Raw genomic sequence first — 23,044 nt, forward strand, 5'->3', positions numbered from 1 at the left:
CCCTGGCGATGGTGAGTCCAACCCTAAGGTGGTAGACGGACAAGCACAGACAAACAAAACCCAAGGCGATGCGGCTGGGATTGCGGGAAAAAAAGTTTATACACTATAGCTGCTTTGTTCAAAAGCGCTACTGACTAGGTAAACATGGAGGACATGCACGTGAGCCCTAACGTCCCTATTCGCTACAAGCCGGGGAGAGAGAGAGAGACGAGGAAGGAAAAAGAAAAAAAAAAAAAAAAAAGAGATTAAATGCAGAAAACAAAGTGTGGATGTGAATGCAGGATAGAGAAATAATCAGACAAGGTATCAGGCCTTCCCTTCAATCCTTCCAGGTTCCTCTCCGTGCACCCATCCATCCTGTTCATCCCGTTCATCCAACCATCAAAATCCATCCGTCCTTAACGGGTCGCGTCAGGTATGAGATGGAGTGTGTATGCATGGTATGGAAGGGGTGGTGGTGCAGGTGCTGTGGTAGATGTGCTGTATTTGGTGGATGTGGTGGTGGGCCTTTGCTCTCATCTCCGTTCCTCAACTCCAAGAACGCCAGGCTGGTGAGTATATCCCCCCTCCCCCCTCCGTCCTCCCTCCCACACGTTCCGTTTCGTTCCTTCCATTCCGTCTATCCGTCCTCGCCGGGTATGTCGGAGAGTATCGTCAAATAAGGTATTGCAAGGTTGCTGCAGGGTGATGCAAGGTATTTCATGGGCGAGATCGAGGTTAAGAAAGTTGCGAGAGGCGCCGTGGTGGGAAAATGCCGATGGAGATGTGGGGTTCGGTAAATGGTACGATGGGATGACCACCGCCACCGAGAGAATCCCCTCTCCATGAATCCCAAGGTCTCTCGTCCTAATAGTATCAGGATGTCGGTGCGATATAAAGCAAGGCTATCGGAGAAAAGCGGCGCATGAATCAGGCGTCCCGGGTAATCCGACATTTGAAAAACAAAATAATGCAGTCGTGGCTGTCATCGTCGGCAACCGGTCGACGTGACGCTCAGCGCAGAACGACGTCTACGAGTAAAAGTGCGACTTCTGGAAGCTGTCGACCGTGACGTCACCGACCTTGGTCGACGGCAGAGGCGGGGGGTTCTGGACGAGGGTGCTGGGAGCGCTGACGGAGCTGGTCAGCGAGTTGGTGCGGCTGACGTCGCTCGCGGCGTCCTTGATCGCGGCGACGGGCCTGCTGGCGAGCGCCGGCTTGCGCATGACCTCGAGGAAGGTCGAGGGAAGATAGCCGATGCGGCCGTCGCGGGCGCGGCACTTCCACCACTCGCTGGGGTTGCCGAGCGGGTCGCTCTTGGCCAGGACAGCAACGAGGTCGCCCTTGTGCACCTCGAGGTCGACGCCCTGGACGACGGCCTGACCCTGGGTGGCAGGGGAGAAGTCGTACAGGACGCGGCAGAACTCGAGCTGAGACGGGTCCATCGGCTGCTGGGCAGCCACCAGCTGGCGGCGGCGCTCCTCCTCGGCGTTGGCAGCGAGCGACCGGATCATCTTGCTCATGACATAGGGCAGACCAAAGGCGGCCAGCAGGAAGAAGAGGAGGGGCTTGCGGCTCGGCTTGGGCGGGCCACCCTCGGGCATGCTGCGGCCCTCGAAACGCGAGAAGGACGCCGGGTTGAGGGATTTGGCATCGACCGGGACCGGGCGGCCGGTGAGCTTGGCGATGAGGGTGCGAATCCAGCGCATCAGGGTGAAGATGCCGAGGACGGAGCCCAGGGTGTCGCGGAGGTTGCCAAACTGCTCGGCAACCGAGACCATGGCTGGACGGTGTCAGCGACGCGACTAGACAAACAGCAGGAAAGAAATCGTACCGAAAAAGCTCGAGTGGGTGGCCATGTAGGTGCTCTCAAGCATCTGGGCAAACCCTCCAAAGGCGCCCACGATGCCCTCGAGCATCTGGAAGGTGGCCGCGGTGCTCATGTTAAAGCGCTGGGTCAGGCTCTCCGGGTTGTTCGGATCGCCCGCCATGCCGCCGTACATGCCGGCGCCGTACATGCCGCCACCATACATGCCACCGCCGTAGCCGCCATACATGCCACCGCCGTACATGCCACCGCCATACGCGCCTAACCTAGAATACGGAGACCCGTAGGGCGAGGAGTAGGCAGAGCCGTAGGTGCCGTAAGGGCTCGCGCCGTACGGCGTGGCGCTGTAGGGCCGGCTGTAAGCGGCGGCGTTCTGGTTGACGGTGGCAGTCAGGGTCGCGGGGCGGGCGGGAATGGCGGGCGACGCGCCTGAGGCGGCGGACGTCGCGGTTGTGGTCGCGGTCGAGGGCATGGTGGCGGTCGTGGTCGACGACACGGTGGATGGCGTGGATGCGATGGAGGCTAGGGAGCCGAGGCGGTTAGCCGGCAACAATGAACGTTTGCAGTTTCCGGGTCGACGCCGCAAAGCGAAAGATGGGGGGAGAAGTCCAAGAATACTCACCAGGCGTCGCAGGAGTCGCGCCCTGCCTCTCCCAGGGCTTCGGCGGTGATGCCATGATGGTTTGGGGCTGAAATGCTTCGCAGATTGCGGGTTGGAATGGCGGTCGCCGATGAGCTGGCGGTGGCTGGGTTTGTTGTGAGCGGGAAGCGGCTGGTTGTGAGGATTCCCCGTCGCAAGTTTGTGGGATTCTCAAGGGATCGTGGGCAGAAGGCTCGAAGCCCTGCGTTACGTAGCAGCGTCAGGAAGTGAGAATGTTTTGAATGGCGCTTCGCAGCGGTCGCTTCTGTGTATTTGGTCGTCTTGGTCGTCGTGACGTCGTGACGTTGTCGTGTGCGTATTTTTTCGTGGTTGGTGCCCGTTGCCGTTGCCGTCGCCGTTGCTGTCGCCGTCGCGACGATACGATACGGATCTCCGCTTTTCCAAAAAAAAACAAAAAAACCCTTGGTGTTCCGCCGCCAGAACAGATGTCGTGATGATTTGCGAGAGAACCGCCTCGGCGATGCGATAACCCCCAAGACCGCGGCGGTGGTTGGTGTGATGGGAAAAGGGTTTGGCGGGTTGATGATGGCAAAGCAGCTGAGGCAGCGAGTGGCCTTTCTGCCAAGAACGTGCAGGTGCCTCTCCCTCTTTTGCCTCTTCCCAGGTTCGGCTTGTGGAGACGGCCTTGGCCCTTGTGAACCTCGGCAGCCCCGTCGGGTTGCCGAGCAGTGGATCCCTCCTTCGGGGCATCTTCACGCTGTCGAGCCTGGACCTGCACTAATCTTAGCCGTTCCCGGGGGAAATCTCCACTGCTGTGTGGGGGAACATGGATGCAACGCTACTCTCTTTCTCCTCGCAGCATCTGACAAAACGTCATCACCAACGTGAATAAAACACTCGTGCACCAACTCTTGTGATCCTTGTGATTCGTGTGATCCTCGCACTGCACTTCCACCATTTGCCCTCTACCTATCTACCTCAAAGCTCATCGTGAACATGCCCAGCCTCCATGGGTGGAAAAGGGTACACAACCTCCCATAACTGTTCCTTTTGCTTCTGCAGCTCTTCCGCCGTCGCCGTCGCCCCGTGCTCATCAAGCCACTTGATGGCTTCGTTGACCGCGTCCCGGATCTGTCAAAGGGGTCGCGGCGATGGTCAGCAAGCAAAAAAAACCAGGTCCCAACGATTCGGCTCTGGTTTGGTCTGGTAAACTTACAGGCTCCTTTTGCCGTTCCTCCAACCCGGGCCACCCCGCCGACTCCCCCTCATCCTCCATCTGCCTCTTGACCTCAAACACAAACTGCTCAAGCCTGTTCCTCGCCTCGGCGCGCTCTCTGGCCTCGCGGTCCTCGGCCGCAAACTTCTCGGCCTCGGCGATCATCTGCTGAATCTCCTCCGCCGTCAGCCTGTCGCCATCGTGGCGTACGGCGATCGACTCGCTGCGGCCCGTAGCCTTGTCGCTCGCCGATACCTGCAGGATCCCGTTGGCGTCGAGCGCGAAGGCTACTTCGATTTGCGGCGTCCCGCGCGGAGCAGGAGGGATTCCCTTCAGCTCAAACTGGCCGAGGAGGTTGTTGTGCTTGGTCAGGCTGCGTTCGCCTTCGTAGATCTTGATGAGGACAGAGCGCTGGTTGTCGGCGGTCGTAGAGAAGATCTGAGTGCGTTTCTAGAAGGGGGAGGATATCAGCCGACATGCTCGGGTGTGTGCCCGACGAGCTCTGGCTTACCGTCGGGATGCCGGTGTTTCGTGGAATCAGCGGTGTCTGCGACATGCCCTGTTAGAGACCTCTTCTCTGTTCCCTGCCCACATTCAAGCCAACTCACCATGACGCCGCCCGCCGTCTCGATCCCGAGCGTCAACGGGTTCGCATCGATGAGCAGAAGCGTGGAAGCAGCCTGTTCCCAGGAGCATCAGCACCAGGCGGCCCACAAAACGAAGCCTCTTGAGAGCCTTTTCGGACTCGTCTCACCTCGATGCCAGCGATGATCTGAAATCCCGCGTCAGTCGAGCTCACGTCTTCTCATCCCCCCACAGCTCTGCATAGCACAGGAGATAGAAGACGTACCCCGGCCTGAACCGCCGCTCCAACGGCAACCGCCTCATCCGGGTTCACGTTCGTTTTCGCCTTCTTTCCCCCAAAGTGCTCCTCCACAAGACTCCTCACCATCGGGATCCTCGTCGATCCTCCCACCAACACAATATCCGTCACGTCCTTCCTATCCACCCCGGCGTCCTTCAGCACCCTCTCCACGGGGCCCAAGGTCCGTTGAAACAACGCCATGTTGATCTCTTCAAACTTCGCCCTGGTCAGCGTTTCGGAAAAGTCCTCCCCGCCGTGCAGCGCGTCGATCTCGATCCGTGCGGAGAGCTGCGAGGAGAGGGTTCGCTTCGCGTCCTCGGCGGCGCGGCGCAACTTTCCCATGGCTTTCGGGTTGTGGGCGATGTCGTAGGGATCCGTAGCGTTGGTGCCGAGGTGTGGATTCTTGGCCCGGAACGCCTTGACGAGGTGGTCGACCACGCGGTTGTCAAAGTCCTCGCCCCCGAGCCGCGTGTCCCCGGCGGTAGCGAGAACTTGGAAGGTTCCTTCTTCGAGGGAGAGGAGCGAGACGTCAAAGGTGCCGCCGCCAAGGTCGTAGACAAGGACGAGGCGCTCGGGTCCGATCTGGATGGGACATGTCAGATTCGGGGGAGGGCAAGATGAGCGATGGGGATGAGATAAAAAGGAAAAAAAAGGGAGGAGCAGACCTTGTCAATGCCATATGCCAACGCTGCCGCCGTTGGTTCGTTTACCACGCGCACCACGTTCAGGCCAGCGATGGCACCGGCGTCCTTGGTTGCTTGTCGTTGTCTGTCGTTGAAGTAGGCCGGGACGGTGATCACGGCGTGCTTGACTCTATTTGAAGGAGCCGGTCAGAAACCTCACGTAGCGGTAGGGTCGGGTTGAAGGGTCGAGGAGAAGCAAACGTACTCCTGCCCAAGATACCCCTCAGCGACCTCCTTCATCCGGCCCAGCACCATTGCGCTGATCTCCTCCGGACCGAACCGCCGCATGCTCCCGCCAACCTCCACCTCCACCATCGCCTTGTCCCGGGGACCAGCCACCACCTTGTACGGCAGGTGCTGGATGTCTTCTTGAACCCCCCTGTCTGAGAACTTGCGACCTATCAAACGTCTGTTGACGCGGTACGTCTGGGTTAGCAGCGTCATGGAACGGGACGGGGGCCGGGGGAAACATGGGGACCAGCTAACTTGACATCGAAAATGGTATTTGTCGGGTTGCTGGCGTATTGGTTCTTGGCCGCATCTCCTATAAGACGCTCCCCCGTCTCGGTGAAGGCGACATAGCTTGGTGTTATCCGGTTTCCTGGATACCATCTCTGTCAGGGTCGATAGCCCTATTACATGGAACCCCCATCTGGCCACGGTCGTCATACCTTGGTCGTTGGCCACAATCTCGACCCTGTCGCCCTTCATGATGGTCACGCACGAATACGTCGTCCCCAGGTCGATGCCAATGACCGGCTCGCCAGGCTCGATGATGTCGGAGGAAGATGGGGAGGAGCCGGTACCCGTGGCGCTAACAACCGGTAGCACGGCGAGGGGACAGAGGAGGATAAGAAAGAAGAGAATGATTCCCACCCCAATGGGTATCCGTCTGGCCTGGCGAGACCTCCTGGCCATGATGTGGAATTGTGAATGTGGTAGCTGGTGATCTGGTGTTGGGATATAGACAGAGGAGGGTAAGGTCGGGATTCGATGCTCTGCATAAGAGGTGGAATGTTGACCAATGTCTGCCCGACAGGACCAAGCAAGCAACCCGGATGACCGCCCTTCTCTAGTAATATAGACATCAAAACTCAAGCCACCTTCAGCTTGGCCGTTTGAGGACAGCGTATCCAGAGAAGTTGATGGATATCCAGCATCCCACCGGGGCACCACCCAACGGGGAGTCATCCAGCACCGCGCCCCTGACGTTCCGTTGGCGGAAGAGGACACATCTCGCAGGCCATAGGGACATCCCCGTCCGTCAGCTCCGGATCCCTCTCCAACGGCCGCCCAAAACCCCCAGCAGAACAAGGCAGACTGCGTTGGCCCTCCCCTCGTCAGGCCACCCTGTCCGACACAAGTTCCCCGTGGGGGATATCCTGGGAGCCAGCCCCAATCCCTCACGGATGAAGTTCCATCCCTCTCCCATGTAAGAAGGCTCTAGATTCTTGAGGGCATGAGAGGAGTCACCAGTGGTATGGGCCCATATCTATTTCCTCCCTGCCAAGGCTACGCATGGTTCTGACAATGGGTTCGTCGGCGGATGGAGACAGACGCAATGTTTGCTGCTGCTCTTACGGGTTTCAGGATCATGAAGGGCGAGCCAGTTCTCTCATCAATCGGGTTTTCTGTTTCAACAACGTGTAGTTGTTAAACTGTTTCCCACCAAAGAATGCCTACGCAGCCTCAACCGCCTCTCCAGCTTGGGTCAAGAGTAAGACACCCAGGCTCGTCAAAAAGGGACCTTAACGCTCTAGAGCCATCCAGAAGAAACATACCAGGATGCAAAACAATTCAGGACAGGTCCTATCGGGCATTGCCGCCGAGGCTGCGGAGCAGGTACCCGGCTGTCTCATCCTTATTGTTTGTTGTCCTCAACTCCATGACTCATTGATGCCTCCACCGTCTGTCTCCCTGGCTCCATCCCGCCGCGTCCCAAACCACCCAACTCTTCAGCCTCGTGGCACACGGGTTATCACAGCCTGGAAACCCAGCGGTAAACTTTTCAGGCTGGATTCAGCGGCGCGGATTTCAGGGTTTGGTTGCATCTGTTGTCAAGGGTGAGAGATCTCAAAGGTCGCGGATTGCAGCAAGGACAAGCCACAAAAAGAGGATACCTATTGTACCTCGGCAACCACAAGAATGTCCACATCCAGCCCCTCAGGACCAACGCATGTCGAGAGGACAGCGTCAGAACAGCACAGAGCTTTCTCAAAAAAAAAAAAAAAAAAAAAAAAAAACACCAGTCATTCGCAAAGAATTACCATTATTACCTAGTAGTCTATGTCATGACATCTCTACCCCAGGCTCCTTCGGTCGTTGTCTACGTTCCATTCGACCCTTGAAAGCTCTGGTCGTCCCGTCTCATACCCGCGAGTGAACGCTGTGTATATCCAGTCCAGTCCGCAACGAGTCGTCATCAACCACACCCTCTCCTCCCCCCCAGTTGGATATTATTCCTGCTCTCTTCACTCCCACTCCTTGTCCCTCTTCTCCCAGTAAATGGGAGCCGGCTCCAGGGGCCGCGAGAACAGCGACGCGTAGTCCGTACCAATCACATTATTGCTTCCGTCCACGTTCTTGAACTTGAACATGCGCACCGTCATGGCCACAATGGTCTGCAGCTGCACGTTGGCAAAGTACTCGCCAATGCAGCGGTGACGGCCGGCGCCGAAGGGGAGGTAAGGAGAGGCCGCGCCCTTGCTGACCAGGCCGTAGCCGTAATCGATCTTCTCCTCGCCATCATCCTCCTCCGGAGCGCCGATGCCGGCCTTGCCCTCGCGCACAATGGTCGGGGCAAGAGGCGACTCCTTGAACCAGCGGCGAGGCTCCCAAAGGTCGGGCTCAGGGAAGTACTGGGGGTCCGAGGCCGAAACACCGGGGGCGGCGAGGAGGACGTGGTTCGTGGGGATGACAAACTTGGTACCGGGAACAGGCATGGGCTGCTTGACGGCGCGCATGATGGAGTGGATGGGTGCGTGCAGGCGGAGGGTCTCCTTGACGATGGCCTGGTTGAGGGGGAGCTTCTGGAGACTCTCGTAGGTGAGCGGCGGGAGGTCGGCACCCAGGTTGTCAACCTGCTCCTGGTAGAGAGCCTCCATGATGTCCGGGCGCGAGGCGAGGCGGAGCATGATCCACGAGCTGGTCGAGGAAGACGAGTGCTGGCCTGCCATGAGCAGGGCGATCATCATGTGGGCGATCTCGTGGTCGGGAACCTTGGTGCCGTTCTTGTAGCTCGAGTTCATGAGGTGGTACATGATATCCTGAGCGCCGGTCTCGCCGCGCTCGCGACGGGCCTTGATGGTGTCCATGTAGATCTTGGCAACCGTGCGTTGGGCGTGGTCGCGGCGCTTGTTCCAGGGGAGAGGGGCCCAGTGCAGCATGAAGTTGACAGGGGTGAAGCCCATGTCCAGGTCGTGGTAGAGGTCGGCAAGAGACTCGTCGAACTTGTCGCGGATCTCCTTGCCCTGGAGGGCGTGCGAGGCGGTGAAGATGGTGATCTGGGCCATCTTGGGAGGCAAGTTGACAATGCCGGACTTGCCCTTGAAGTCGGGGCTGCGCTTGAAATAGCTGACCACCTCGTCCGAAATGATGGGCACGTAGGAGCGGAACGCATCGGTCGTGAGGGCGACCTTCATGAACTGCGGGGGGAGGGGGAGTCAGCTGCTTGTCCTTGTCTTGATGTTTGTGCCGCCCAACACCACCCCGGAGATCACCCACCTTCTTCTGCTCCATGAGCTTCGAGTTGGGACAGTCATAGACGACATCCTTGCCGAACACCGGGGTCGTGAGCACCGTGTAGATATCCTCGGCGCACACGTCGCGGATCTTGCCGTTCAGGATGAAGTCGTTGCCCTTGGGGCCGACGTAGACGGTCGTCTTCTTGCCGAGCAGGATGAAGGTGAAGCAGTCGCCGTACTGTGCGGAGAGGTCCCGAGTCAGCCAACGCCGTCACGCGAAAAAAGGAGACGCATCACAACTCGCTGCTCACCTTCTCCCTGTTCTCCTTGAAGAAGCGCGGCGGGTCCATGCCATAGGTGATGGTGCTGCCGATGATGGGGAACCAGTGGAAGACGACGGGCGGCTCATTGGGGTTCTTGAAGAGCACCTGGTTGAGCACGTTGAGCACCACCGTCAGCACCAGGAAGCCGCCGACGGCCACGGCGATCTGCGAGGCCAGGCCGAGTTGGCTGAAGCCCTCGACCAGGGGGGCCGCGAAGTCTTGAAGCAGGCCCATTTTGGCGGGACCAGACACGCGGCGCGCGTGTCGAGAAGAGGAAAAGAAAAAGGGAGAAGAGAAGAAAAAAGGAACAAGAAGACGGAATCCGCAAGCCGATCCGCCTGCCAACAATCCCTCAAACAGACAGCAGCTGGGCTCCTCGTCCAAGGCGAATGGGTTGTCCTCCTAGCCTGAAGATAGGGGAGAAGGGACTGGCGGATTTATGAGGATGAGGAAGAATGTTGAAGTTCCGCTTTTTTGGCTCGAGCCAATGGCAGACGCAGCGGATCCAGGGGAACGAAGAAGCGGAAAAGTGGGGGCACTAGATGATCTGGGCGCGGCGTGGCCAATCAGCTTCGGGTTCGTATTCGCATTCGCCCATCTTCCTCTTGTACCGTCCAGCGCAATCATGCCACAGAGAGCCTGCCATCGTACGCGACCAATCTTGTAACCAAGCTTCTGCGGACGTTCCCGGACTCGACGTCCACGACAATGTGCTGACGTTGAGTTAAGCGACTCCTCTAGGCTTTTCGTCCATTGCGTCGGTGAGCCTGCGGGAGGCAATCCGAATACGACTGATATCCCATCCGGCGCTGTCCGGTAACTACAATACCTATGTACATACATACCGTGTTCGGGTGCGGTACTCCGTACATGTGCTCCATGCCCCATATATAATACTGTGTAACACGTGACTCTGCGCAGAAAGGGCATCAATGAATTGCACGTGCGAGCGGCCTCAAGAAAACAAACCCCCTGCCAAGACCTCGAAGCGGCTGGGATGGGAGCTGAACGACTTTTTAGGGGGGCTGAGGATGTTTCGTGTATTAGTCACCTCTGTATCCCGCCCAGCAACAACAACAACAACAACAACAACCAACAACCTTCTCGACGACGGCCTGGCTGTCTGATACTATGTGGTTAGACAAAAATGTAACGAAAGGTGGTATCATGCATAGTTCTTCTCTCCGCCGCCAACCCCGCCAGTGATGTTTCCAACATGGGATTCTAAAGTGAAACACCATACGGCGATGCATATCCCAAACTTATGGGGATCTTAAAGAGACCCAGCCATGAAGAAAGCTCCGAATGAAAACACACAGGAGATGGATCCCTCCCCCTCCTCCGTCGATCATGCTCACCAGGTCACCCCCATTCATCCATACCCACCCTCAATATCCACCCAATGCCTCTCCTCAAACGCGCTCTGCCAGCCCATCACGACCGCCAACAACCTACACCCGACAGCACTAACAGCGCACACCACGACGTCGCTCGCCTCCGCCAGGACCGCCAGGTTCAGCATGCAGGCCCGGTCCACCAGACTCCTAAGCCGGAGGGTCTCGGGGGACCGTTGCCTTACAGCCGGGCCGTCACCCCTGCCGCTGCGACGGCTGGCTACCGCGGCGGCCGACTCAGCCGCGTTCGCCGTCACCGTCCCCAGGTTCCAAAACATGGCCGCGTAGAACCCGCCCTCCCAGCCGAAGGTCTTGTCTGCAAACTTGCGCATGACGGCCCTGTTCGGCGTGGGGGCGGCCGCCGGGGCAGGCTTGCTGGGGAGTCGTATCCTTTCCTGCCCGCGCAACCCTCCCCCGCCCTCGCCGCCGCCGCTACCACCTAGCTCGGGGCTCACGTACACGGTCGGATCGTCGGATGCGAGTACAAGCATGCTCCGTTCCTTGGCTGCTTCCCTCCTCCTCCTCCTCCTTCTCCTCCTCTTTGCCGCATTATCCGTCTGTTTCGCCACTTTCTCACACCGGGTGCACATGTCGGAGTATTGCTGCATCGTCAGGGGAAACTTAGATCCCCTAGGCATTGATACCGTCCATTCTGCTTGTCCGCAGGAGTCCATCACGAGCATCGGCATCGGCGAATCAGGTCCTGGCTGTGAGGCAGCTGTTTCCCGGACTGCGCCTGCATCCTTAGTTTGCCCCTTTGGTGCCGGTGGTGGGATCGGCTCGCCGAAGATCTGGGTTAGCACATCGAGGGCAACGAAAAAGATCACAATGATGCTCAGAAGCCGGAGTGTATGGCGGAGGATTCTGATAGGCTGGATTCTTCTAAACCCTCGCCAGCCCTGCTCTTCACTGACGGCGCGATGGAGGGAAGGCCAGGCAACAGAGGTGGGGAGAAGACCAGGTGGTTGAAGTTGAAGCACGACGACGTCGAAGACTGCGGGCCTCTGTCCTGGTTGTACGCCGCTGCCCTGCGGAGGTTGATACGAGGCGGCAAGATGAAGGACTTGCCGTGCGAGGCCCGCGAGATGCCGAGCGATGATGGCATCAGGTCGAGGCGGTAGGTGTGTTGTCAGGCTTCGGATTGGCGACTCGGCAGCATAGAACCACCGGATCGAGAACGGGTCGGTGTCGAGGGCTAAGGATCTTGTTGCACTGGCCGGCCTTTTCGGCCCCTCCGAAGTGCATGGCTCCGGCAGATGACGAGGGCGGAGGCAGGACAAGTGATCTTCGTTCGTGGGGGAAAGATAGCCCTCCCGATGGAGCTGCTGTGAAGGAGAAGAAGGTCCGAACGAATACAGATCAAGGAACGAACGGGGATGTTCGCAACTGGCCGTACACCGTTGATTTGATGCGTCACTTCTCCTTGGTCCCAGGGGTTCATAGCAGGAGTGGCTCCCCGCCAGCGGACCGGATCCCAACCACGGTCCAGGGCAGAGTGGGTGGCCAGAGCGGTGACGTTGAGGTGTTCCCAAAGTCCATTTCCGCTCGGTGTTGGAATTTGAACCGCGAAATGAACAAGACATTTGAATATGCTTTACTGCGTACTCCGTACGCCATGACGTCTCCACGCCTGCCCCCAACATGGTGTGGCTGCGAAAGCGTTTGACAACGGTACTCCACAGCGTGTCTCATCGGCTGATCGCCGACGGACGGCATTTGCATTGGCTTCCCGGTCCATCCATGTTACGTGCTTCCGTGTTACAAACCCTCTCCGGCACCTGGATGGCCTCGCGACCCGGGAGTCTTGATGCGGCTGACCGTTAGACAAACGAGCGGGAAACGCCCTGGGCTATGCCACGTGAGCGTGGATCAATGTTTCTAGCAGAAACATTGATGCCGGAGTAACGAGGATGGAAGGAAAGCCGTAGTGAAGATGATGAGGTGTGCTGTGGCGCCTCACGTGGCAGAGTAGAGATGCGCCTGTTCGTCTGCTGCAGTTCCCGCTGCAGATGATCCGCGTCGGTTCTCTCAGACAGGCAATGGGCGGGAGGTACGCCCTTGAGGTTCGAAGTCGATCGCATTTTCCCAGCCCTGTTCCAGGTTGGGACTGTCCAACTTGAAACACGCTCGAGTAACCGTCCTCCAATGAGAAGAGACTATATGGTGCTCACCTTCGCCATGGTGTAAGTATGTAGGTGATTTGATCGCCCACGGCTCTCCTGGTTCAAGGGCAACCATTGCCATGAGGATGGCGTTCTCTATGTCTTTATTCCGACGCCATTTGAGCCATCAGCGACAGCCATACTTCAGCCTTTGGCTCCAATCGAAGATTCCACGGATGAGAACATCCCAAGAGTCTCCCCCTCGGCGTAGCTAGCATTCTTGTGCCACCAGTATCCCGTCTCTCAGCGGGTTTGGCCGTCAGGTCATTCGCAACTCCGAGTTCCCGAGCCATCACAATCCTTAATAAATGCGCTGCTACCTTGACTGGCCACCACTTGCTACAGATCTGTGTCGCTCGAGCAACGATTTTTGTGGTAGGGTCAGTGGCGAAATAGAGGAGAAACGCCGTGGTCGAGAGCTGCAAGATGGGATAACGTAACCGTAGTTGGATTCCGGCTCCAATGACCCGTTGAAAGGTTGGAGAGACGGTCAGTTCGACCACTTCGGTTTGATGGGCCATCATCGACTACTTAATGGAGTTGTATTTCCCAGGTCTTTTGGCACTGTTTGCCTTGGCCGAACCGCCGGCTCCGCGGATCCGCCATCGGCAAAAAGTGGGGCCGGATCGGTGCTTCCAACGGACTTGGGCCCCGCTCTCTTCGGCGGCCTGCAGAGCATGAGACGACGTCCTGCCATAACCCATCACAAAAACGAGCTTTTCAAGGATCTGTCTGCCGAAACCCAACAGGCATGAAGCGTGGTGCGATCAAACAAAAATAACCGCAACTGTCACATGAAACAAAGCCTCGACACGTACCGTCAAAATACCCGAGGCTCCCGCAGAATGGATAAACCTCAGCAGTCCAACATTCGCACACAAAATACACCTCGCAAAATGCAATAGTACACTGGAGGGAGAGGAAGAGAAAGAGAGAGAGAGCGGAAGTTCTGCAATAACCACCTCACATCCCCCACCACAAACATCATCCACCCTCCCAGGGTCTGCCCGCTCAACTGACTCGTGTCTCCCATCCTTTAATCAACCTCAATCGAGTCTAATCCAAGGTACCCCTTTCTCTGAGCACTGCACCGAGCCCAATCCAGCGACCTGGGGAAGGCGGAGAGGTAGCCGCATCCGAGGGTGAGGGGTCGGGTCATACTCGAAACCACAGTGCTCAGGCCATTGTCGTGTCGTTCATGGGAAATATAGAATGTCGGGTGTTTTGTCTTGAGACACTTCCATCTTGGTGTGTTTCTGGCTCCGTACTTCTCCCTCCTTTTTCATCATCCATCCTGACAACACTGCCAACACCCCTCCTGCGCCTCATCCTCCCCCTTTTATTCTCCAACCCGCCGCATATTCACCCCGTCCCAACGAACAGATGTGGTTCTTCTCGCTCTCCCATCTCGCCGTCACAAGCACTACAACACTATCTCGGAGAAACTTACCACCATCAGGTCACAAGCACAAACGGGCACAAATGGACACACGGACACGACAAGAGATCTGCCTGCTTTCTCACCAGCTCCCATTCCTCGGCATAAAAAACAACCAAGCCACGATATAAGAGACCTCTCTCTCTCTCGCCTGTCCTGCCATGGAAACCAAACACGCCCAGAAGCACATATGCACCAAGGAAACGCGCGCGCGTACCACAGACGACCTTATCCACGCATCAACAGCCACCCATCGACTTCGTCTTCGTCACAGCTCATGGTGTCGTTCCTGTTCAACTCCTGACATCAATCAACGCGACAAACCTCTCCACCCCTTGCCCTTCCATCCCCATTCTGAACTTTTGGCGCATTACAGATATACATAGACAACCTTGCCCCCCCCCCCCCCTTTTCCGTACCTAACCATCACCAAAGCGAAGGTTGAACACTGGAAAAAGTCCTCTTTCCCATGTCCTGGGTAGAGAAGAAGAAAAGAAGCGAAGAAAACAAGGATATTGGCGGCCCATGGATATGCCGCCAAAGGAAAAGAAGCAAGAAGGCTGACTAAGACGAAGAAGACCAGTGGCAGAAGGAAAAAAAAGGGTTGGGTATATAGAACAGAACAAAAGTACAAACCAGCCGCACGATGACACCTCGGAAGCAAACCCCAACACTACGCCCCAACAATCACCAGAACATGATCAAAATCAGGTACGTTCATGTCCACATATCCCGCCCGGTTCGGTCCTCCTTATGCCATCAATCCCATCCCCCCATCCGCGCTACGGATGCCCCGCGCGGCTCGGCCCGACCTGACCAAGTCATCTTTCGACAGAGTTCCTGGCCCGAACCCATGATCCAACCCAGGTGTAGAAACGGGTACTCAAAGAGACAAACCACCCGACCGAGATAGCCCGTGAACTCACACCTCCGCAGCGACCTGGTTCTCCGTGGCTGACGCCGGCGCCGGCGCCGGCGCTGCCGCGGGGTTCGGGCCCAACGACGCTCTGTGCCTCGTCAACAACTGCAGCTGAATAGGCGGCGAGTTTACTGGCACCGGCGACGGCGCGGAACGATTAACAGCCGGCAGGGGCGAAAGCGGAGGAAGAGACGGCGGAAGATCCTCCCTGAGCGATAGCGACAGCGAGCTCCTGACGCCCTCCGAGGCAATCCTCACGCTGCCCCTCGTGCCCCGGATAAGCTGCCCGCTCTCGACACGGTCCTGGATCATCTCGTCGAGCATGCGGCTCATCTCGTCAAAGCTCTTGGTGCGCTTGCGCAGCTTCGAGACCTGGCGAAGGAGGGCCGAGGCGCCGCCGCTGGTCGAGGGAGACTGCGTCGTGGTTGTCGTTGTTGTCGGGGCGGCAGGCAGATTCGCAGACGGGGCCGGGCCAGGGTTGCTGTCGAGGATTTGTGACGTGCGAACCTCGGAGCGAGACTCGACGCGCGACTCGACGCGGTCGGCGTTATCGCGCTGACGGGCTGCGCTGCGCAGGGCGGCGAGCATGCGGTCCTTGTCATCGAGCCGGGCGCGCAGCTCGGCAATCTCGGCATCCTTCTCCTTGAGGAGCTGGGCCACGCTATGGTCCTCGCCCACCATAATGCTGCCCTTGGAGAAGCCGGCCGAAGCCCGCGATGCGCTGGCACGGCGGGCTTGCAGGAGCCGCTTCTCAAGGGTCTGGATGTACCGGTTCTTGTCGGCGAGGTCGGCCTGCAGGGCGCGGTTCTGCGACTCGAGCGATGCCATGCCATCGGCATACTCGCCTAGGCTGTCGTCGGATTCTACCGCAGGCGGCTCGGCGCCTCCTGGCGAGACGTGGGCGGCCGACTTGAGGCCGATGGTAGACGCGCTCGAAGTCATGGACGACGTCCTCTCGAGGCTGACCTTGCCTACCGTGGAGGCGGCCACCGAAGACCGGATCGACCCTTGCGAGTAGCGAGGGTGGATTCCGAGGGCGCTGTAAGACCCGCTCGAGTTGACTCCTATCGACTTGGAGCTGAGAATGAGCCGATTGAGATGGTCTATCCTCTCCTTCAGCGCCGTCCGGGCCAGCTGCATCTCCAACATCTGCTCCTCGTGCCTCAGTTCGGCCTCTCGTTCCCGTGCCCGCTCCTCCTCGGCATCTCGCTCTCTGACCTCGTCCACCTCCTTCTTGGTGCTGGCCTTGGACTGAGCTTCGAGCTGTTTCCGCAGCTCGATGATCTCCATCCGGTACCGCTCAAGAAGGACCCGAGCATTCCCATCCCCGCCACTACCCAGCGACTCCTCGGCGCGTTTTGCGTGGCTGACGATGCTGTTCTTGGCTCGAGAGGCGAACTTGAGGGTGTTGAGGGTTTCGTTCGTGTTGCTTCCCGACCCGCCAACCGAGATGGTGCAGAGAATGCTGACAAGCGAGTTGCCCGAGAGCGCTCCTTGCAGCAACCGGGTGAGCTTGCTGTCACGGTATGGAAGGTGCTTGCCGTCCTTCTCGGGCCTGTCTTTGTTCTCGGACAGCTTCGCGATGACCGTGCCCAGCGTGAGCAAGCTCTTGTTGATGTGGGAGCCTTCCTGGCGGCGCTCTTTCGACTCGGCAGCCTTTTCAGAGCCAGCCAGATCGATCAGGCTCAGGGTTGAGACGCGAACGCCTCCCGGCAAGAGACCTTGCCGCTTGCTGTCGCCCGGCCCCCCGGGCATCCGTTCCCTACTTTCCACCACGATTTGGACCACGGCGTGACTCCGGGAACTCCTGGCATTGAACTGGGTGCTCGCCGTCCTCCTTGCCTGGTCGCCGCGAGCAATGACCCTAAGGAGCTGCGTCGGGCTCTGGACGATCTCCTCCTTCAACGGCGTCGCGTATACCCCCCTCTTGGCGTCTTCCCGTAGCTTGATTTCCTCCTGGGGTTGATTCTGGCCTGGAGCGTTTCCGGTCGGCATGCTCAACAAGTCGTGAATCTTTTCATTGTAGATTTCCAGATAGCTGACGCGAAGCAAGAATTCCCTCGATGGCGTCTCCCTTATGTACGAGAAGATGTCGGTGATAGCGAGAGGGATCACGCCTGGCGAGGACGCTGTGCCCTGCATTGAGAACGTCTTGCCCGTACCTGTCATGCCATAGGCGAACACGGTTCCGTGGTAGCCCTCCATGACCCGTCGTACTAGCCGTTTAGCCATGTGGTCGTACACTCGCGCGTTGTCATCGTGAGCCGTAAACACATTGTCTGGTAAAATCAAGCACGGGTCAGCAAAGTTCAGGCATCGTGAGTTCTAGCGGCTCGTACCATAGAAGTAATCGCCAGCTTCCTTCCCCCGAAACCCAATGAGCGACCGCTTCCCATCGACCAACCATTCATCCGAGCGAACGTCGTTCCCGCTGAGATCTGGCCGCACGCGGACGCTCACGACGACGTTTCCCTTGCCATCCGCCTTGGACGACCGCTTTTCTGACCTCTGCGGGCCCGCATCGTGAACATCATCGTACTGGGTGGCCGAGGTGGAGTAGGAATCCTGCGCGGACGAGCTACGGCTTTGCGGAGGGGAGGCCACGCTGATGAGGCCGTCCGAGTTCCTGGCGGTATTGTCTCTGGATATTGATTTCCCGTCCCCCGTGCCGTTTAGGAAACTGGGCGCCGAGCTCGTCGGTTGGTATGTCGGCGTGGTGGGGGTCCGCGATTTTCGAGGCGCCGTGGCCGAAAGGGGGCTGGGGGGTAGGCTAGATATCCGGCTGTCCCCGCGAGGCGGTTGTGGGAAGGCGCTGACGCTGATCGTCTTTCGGATCGTCTTGCCGGTGGCGTTGACCCCGGACCGGGACTGGGTGGGTGACGTGGCGGAGAGGGGCGAGGGTGGAGGATGGAGGCTGGAGGAAGGCGCTCGAAGGCCGCTTTTTGGCGTGTTTGGGTTCGATTTGCTCGAAAGGGCTGCGAGGTTGCCGGTGCTTTTCCTCGTCTTGGCGACGGGGAGCGCTGGGAGGGCGATGGTGGGCGGCCCATTTGCAGGCCGCGATGGCCTGGGAAGTGTTGTCGACATGCTCGTCTGGTCGTTGCAGAGCTGCGGGCGTGTGCTCAAACGCTGCTGCTGTATAGCTGGTGTAGCACCCTGGCGCTGCGCTGCGATAGGAGGTCTAGAACCTGGCACGGCTCATGGCAGAGATCCAGGTGTAGCCGACGGCGGATCGATGCGCTCTCCAAGGAAAATAGGGTCTGTGACCGAAACGCGAAATGTGCAAAGTCGGCGATGCGCGCTTGGCTCGTGAAAGAAGGGCAATCGCTGTCTCTATTGCCGAGTCAGACGGGCCACAAGTTTGAGCTCCACGACCGTCATCAAGCATACCTCGTCGATTGATTGGGCGGTGAAAGGGTCGGCGCCGTGGCCAATGGGAGAAAACAGGCGCTGAAGCAACGATCGCTACGTCAAGAAAACACAACGGCAGGCGCGCGGTGATTTTGGAAAAGATGCTATCGGCGTCGCTTCGCCACGCAGAGGAGCTTGGGGCGCGCCGGAATGCGCCGTTGCCGCGGTATCAGACCAGATCAAGTGGACGCGGCGCAAACGTACGAGCGGGTGGTTCGTCGGAAGCGGCGCAGCAGCGTGGAAAGGGTGCGGGGCGGAAGGGCCAACTTTTATTCGTGCCCTGTATGGCGGGAATTAGTGTAGGGAAAAGCTCGCGGCCGATAGTTAGCTCGTAAGGCGCTGGTCGAGTGCCGACGCCACCAGAAACCGGGCCCGTTCGTGAAGGGTTAAAAGAGTTTCAAGTAAAAGATCGGACGGCCGAACGACTCGGAGCTCGTGTGGCGGAAGAACAATGGGAAGCTCGAGCCAGCTTGAGGAGGTCCGGCCCTGGCTTTTCGAAGAGCGAGAGGGAGAAGGAAGACAGGGACGTCAAGCGAAGGGATTGCGCGGACACGAGGCGGGTCGAAATGAGCGGAAGCGTCGGCGCGCAGGACAGATCAGGGCACAAATCGTGCATCCGCTGGAAGAGAGGCGTGGCCGCTCGGATACCGGGGTTGCGGTCGCTCGCGATGGCTTGTAGGAGACAGAGGGAATATCAAAAAGAGTGTGGTGAGCTGAGCGGCCCGAATGTGCTCAAGACTCGAGGCGATGCGTTCGCTTCTTTCTTCGCGGAGGGAATCCAAAAGTCAACGCGCAGCAGCGCCAGAGAGACTTGTCATTCAGTCATTCAGGCCGAGAATGAAGGGGGGGTCTTCTCCCTGAAGCCCGAAAAACGTCCTCGCCAGAGGGGAGGAATGGTGAAAAGAGAGACAATGACGACAGATCACAAACCCTCGATTCTCGACGTTGGAATGGGGGGAGGGGGGGGAGTCACGGATCGTCTTTCCTTTTCCCTCCGCAAAAACTGTTCCTTCCGTGGATGGATGCAACTGCACCTACGACTGCAACGCTCGCAACGGACTTGCCCTGCCCTGCACCCTCCCCCCCCTCCCCCCAAGCTGGTCCCTTCCTTCCTGGCCCGTCCCTGGGTCCTCTCGCCTGGAGAGGGCAGGCGTGCTGCTCGTCCGCGCAGAGCCGAACCGGGCCATTGGCTGTCCTGGGCTCAACAAAGCAATTTCCAATGCACCACCCATCGAAACCCCCCCGGCCAATCCTGGTCGGCGCGGCTGGGAGGATTCGGCCGTTTTTGACCTAGAACGGGCTTGGCGGGCTGGAGAAGCCAGGGGCTTTCGGCAAACCATCAAGCAGATGCTGGCCGGCCCGGTGAGCGAAACCTGTGCTCGTCGCTCCCACAAACGGCTCCGGATGTCGACCTTCCTCCCCGGTCTTGGACCCAACTTCGGGGAATTAAGCGTACCAAACAACCCGCCGCGCTGAGAGATGAACGTCACGATAAGGCTCGAATGACGTGGGCCCCCGGCCACGACAGCCACGAAACCCTCCGGGTCGCAGAGCCAACTGAACGCCCGCTGCCCTGGGGAGAGCCGGTGCTGTGCTGCGGCCAGCGCGCGAAAAGAGACGGCACCGAGGTCCCCCACTAGGCATGCTGTGTGAAGAAGCATCCTCCAGTTAGCGTCGCCTGAGTCAGGGCCTGCGGGCAACCAGACACGCAACCCGCCAGCGCTCCGAGGCGTGCGTCCCCGCCGAATTGGACCCTGCCGTCGGTCGGCTGCGAACTGGGGAAGCAGAGTGGCGCGGACAGGATCAGCTCTGCACATCTCGTCACACCACATCTCATACGTCGCATTGGTCCCAGCTCGATATTGCAGTGCAGACGCACTGTAATCCCAGGGTTCGTTCAGGGGACCCAGGCAACCCCGACGGTCACATCTGGGGGCCTCTCTCGTGGCAGAACGTGGGGGGGGGGGGGCTTTTTGCATGTCCTCTCGCCACGAACTGTCCTGCTCCATCTCAACCAGACGTGGTGGTGACATGGGACGCGATCGAAAAAAAAAAAAAAAAAGTGCAAAACTCCCCTCCCTGGTTCCGGTTTCCGGGCATGCGTTGAGGAGTGGAGTCCAGCGTCGGCCATGGTGTTTGAAAGATCTGCTCAAGACGGAATTCGTCCGATCTAACCGTAGTGTATGTATGTAGGCTTGGAAGGACGGGAAGATGGGAAAATAGCTAGGAAACCGTTCGGTTTCTGCGCGTAGCGTAATGAAGATCGGCATCATCAGCCAACGTCTCCTCGCTGCGGCTCGTTTCTTCGGCCTTTCATTTTCGTTCGGCCAGCAGATGGACAAGGAGGGATGCCACATGCTGGCCAAGAATATCGGCTGGATGCGCCGAAGCGTCCATGTAACGCTGACTCCACAAAGGCCCGGGACTTGGAAAAGATGCCGCTCCACTCCATCCACGCTCCGCAACAACGTTGTTGACCCCATGGTGGTACTCTGTACGGAGTGGTGTAGCGTGGAAACGTGTGCGGGCGCTCAATGGCAAGGGGGCTTTCGGTACGAAATGGATCATCATCACCTGCATCTCAACCCTTCTATGCAGCGTCGCTTTCGTCACGCATGGCAGCTGGCAATCTGGGAATCTTGAATGCAACCTGATGACAGCCAGCTCGATAGGCGAAGTACAGTACATGGGCATTGGGGCCCTGCTCGAGGCCGGTCTGCATGATCAGATTAGGATTTGGGGGTAGTGAGTTATTGGAAATGGATGGATGCAAGAAGACCATGAGATCAACAGGGCCGCCGCTCCTAAACAGCGTTCCTCGGCCAACCACCCCGGAAACCTTATCTGTGCCATCACACCGGTTAGACACCCCGTCGCTTGTCTATGTATACTGCGTAAAAGAAGGTGGGAAAAAGGAAATAAAATATAGACGAAAAATACAACCTATAGAAAGAAAGAAAAAAAAAAAGAAGAAACGGGATGGTTGGTGTCGAATGAGATGCTAAGACGGTTAATTTGTCAAAAATGGGTACCTACCCGAGGGTATGTATGGTTGGTTTATCAACGTTGATTCTAACTGCTTTATCTGACGCAAACTCGAGAACGGCTTCGCCGTTCGGGATGGTTGCCCGCACAAACAGCCTCAATTGAGCCGCTACGCCCTCGCAGGAGGAGTGAGGCAACGCACAAGGCGGACAGTGCATCTCATATCGTGAACAACAATGACTTACCGAGGTCAGCACACACAGTACTGTGTACGTGTACAGCCGGGTTTCGGTGCGTTCGGACGCCATCATCAGTCGGGGGATGCACAGTAAGCCGCTGGCTACACACACTTACTGCGTAGCTCCCCCATTGCATTCCGAGAATGTCCACATAAGACGGGATCCACGAGAACCTCAATGGTTTGGCTTGGCTCTGCATGCAGACCATGCAATGCAAGCTGCAGGTACGCTCAGACCTCACACGCGAGCGAGATAGATTGGGGACTTGATGGATGCAAGATATCAGTCGCTACGGCAGCCATCTCCCGGTCTTGGGGCTGGGAAAAGAAAGAAAAAAGAAATAAAACGCATCATCCATCGCAATGGCACATGCCGGGTGCTCCAATTCGCAGGGACTTCTCCCATGTGCCGTTTTAGCTCAGCTCGGCTTCAACACCGGTCCATGATCGCCAGAACGCTTTGACGTCGTCAAGGCATTTTTAGAAATCGCCTCTTCTCCGCATTGCGTCCAAAGGTTTCACCGACGCGGTCAGAGCTGGTTTTCGATCTCCAGGAACATGCGGATCAAGGCCTGCAACGCGGTCATGGAGGGATCCCCGGAGAGCAACGGGCTGTGCGGTGACGAGATCGCTTGGGGTCATTGTGTCTCGAGCGTTGTACTGTCTCTTGGGAGGGGGCCGAAGCCGTGATACAGCGTCGTCACGACCCCTCGCCCTCCTTCACACATCAAGCACCTAGCGGACCGGAGGCAAAAGACCAAGCTCGTCAACCACCACCTCTGCTATTACACATCTCTCCACGCCCTTCCCCCCGTTGTGGTTCTGTTCTCTGTTATAATGATCGGCCCTGTGACGGTCCGTCGGGACCGGATAAACTTGCCCAGGAAACCCGCCTTGACAAGATTGACAGTGTTTCGGTTTCTCCGCACAGCCGCGCAGCCTTTGGAGCCTGGAGGCGGGCATGGCTTCCCTTCATCATTCCCCCCAACCCTAGCCTCTCTGGACGATCAGGGACCACCTGTCAAGCTTCAGCTTGTCCTGTACGGGGGGGGGGGGGGGGGGGCGGGGCAAGTTCGGACCAAGGCGTTTCCCCCCTCCCTACCACGAAGGAAGGTGTGTGTGGCCTTGAATGAAAACTGAGACCATCATGTCTCACAAGAGACACGGCCAGACGCGGAAACCTGCATGTAGACGTCATGTCTCAGACTCTAACTGGGTCAATCTCGCCGTAAGCCCACGGCCTCGCCGCGCGCGGCGCAGGGGGCGGAATGTTCCGCCCGCGACACCGAAAAAGGCGTCGGGACCTACTGCGTACTGCGTAC

At 58.2% G+C, this 23,044-nt stretch overlaps 4 protein-coding genes across 4 annotated transcripts; all 4 read right to left on the bottom strand.

Moving 5' to 3' along the window:
- Positions 1 to 1,010: 1,010 nt before the first annotated feature.
- VTJ83DRAFT_457 (uncharacterized protein) lies at positions 1,011 to 2,484 on the bottom strand (the record flags this gene model as incomplete). The annotated part of the gene is made up of 3 exons (XM_071011073.1): positions 1,011 to 1,762; positions 1,814 to 2,329; positions 2,430 to 2,484. The coding sequence occupies 3 exons, from the start codon at positions 2,482 to 2,484 to the stop codon at positions 1,011 to 1,013; spliced, it is 1,323 nt and encodes a 440-aa protein (XP_070869810.1).
- Positions 2,485 to 3,386: 902 nt separating this feature from the next.
- VTJ83DRAFT_458 (uncharacterized protein) lies at positions 3,387 to 6,090 on the bottom strand (the record flags this gene model as incomplete). Its single annotated transcript, XM_071011084.1, has 10 exons — positions 3,387 to 3,539; positions 3,625 to 4,074; positions 4,136 to 4,171; positions 4,233 to 4,304; positions 4,379 to 4,396; positions 4,475 to 5,071; positions 5,155 to 5,302; positions 5,378 to 5,581; positions 5,659 to 5,773; positions 5,844 to 6,090. 10 exons carry the CDS (start codon positions 6,088 to 6,090, stop codon positions 3,387 to 3,389), a joined length of 2,040 nt encoding a protein of 679 aa, XP_070869811.1.
- A 1,553-nt stretch (positions 6,091 to 7,643) lies between these two features.
- Positions 7,644 to 9,412, bottom strand: VTJ83DRAFT_459 (uncharacterized protein; the record flags this gene model as incomplete). Its single annotated transcript, XM_071011095.1, has 3 exons — positions 7,644 to 8,816; positions 8,896 to 9,093; positions 9,167 to 9,412. 3 exons carry the CDS (start codon positions 9,410 to 9,412, stop codon positions 7,644 to 7,646), a joined length of 1,617 nt encoding a protein of 538 aa, XP_070869812.1.
- Positions 9,413 to 15,094: 5,682 nt separating this feature from the next.
- VTJ83DRAFT_460 (uncharacterized protein) lies at positions 15,095 to 18,175 on the bottom strand (the record flags this gene model as incomplete). Its single annotated transcript, XM_071011107.1, has 2 exons — positions 15,095 to 17,370; positions 17,431 to 18,175. The coding sequence occupies 2 exons, from the start codon at positions 18,173 to 18,175 to the stop codon at positions 15,095 to 15,097; spliced, it is 3,021 nt and encodes a 1,006-aa protein (XP_070869813.1).
- Positions 18,176 to 23,044: the final 4,869 nt, after the last annotated feature.

The sequence above is a fragment of the Remersonia thermophila genome, chromosome 1 (assembly GCF_042764415.1).
Source record: "Remersonia thermophila strain ATCC 22073 chromosome 1, whole genome shotgun sequence".
NCBI classification, from domain to species: Eukaryota; Fungi; Ascomycota; class Sordariomycetes; order Sordariales; family Chaetomiaceae; genus Remersonia; species Remersonia thermophila.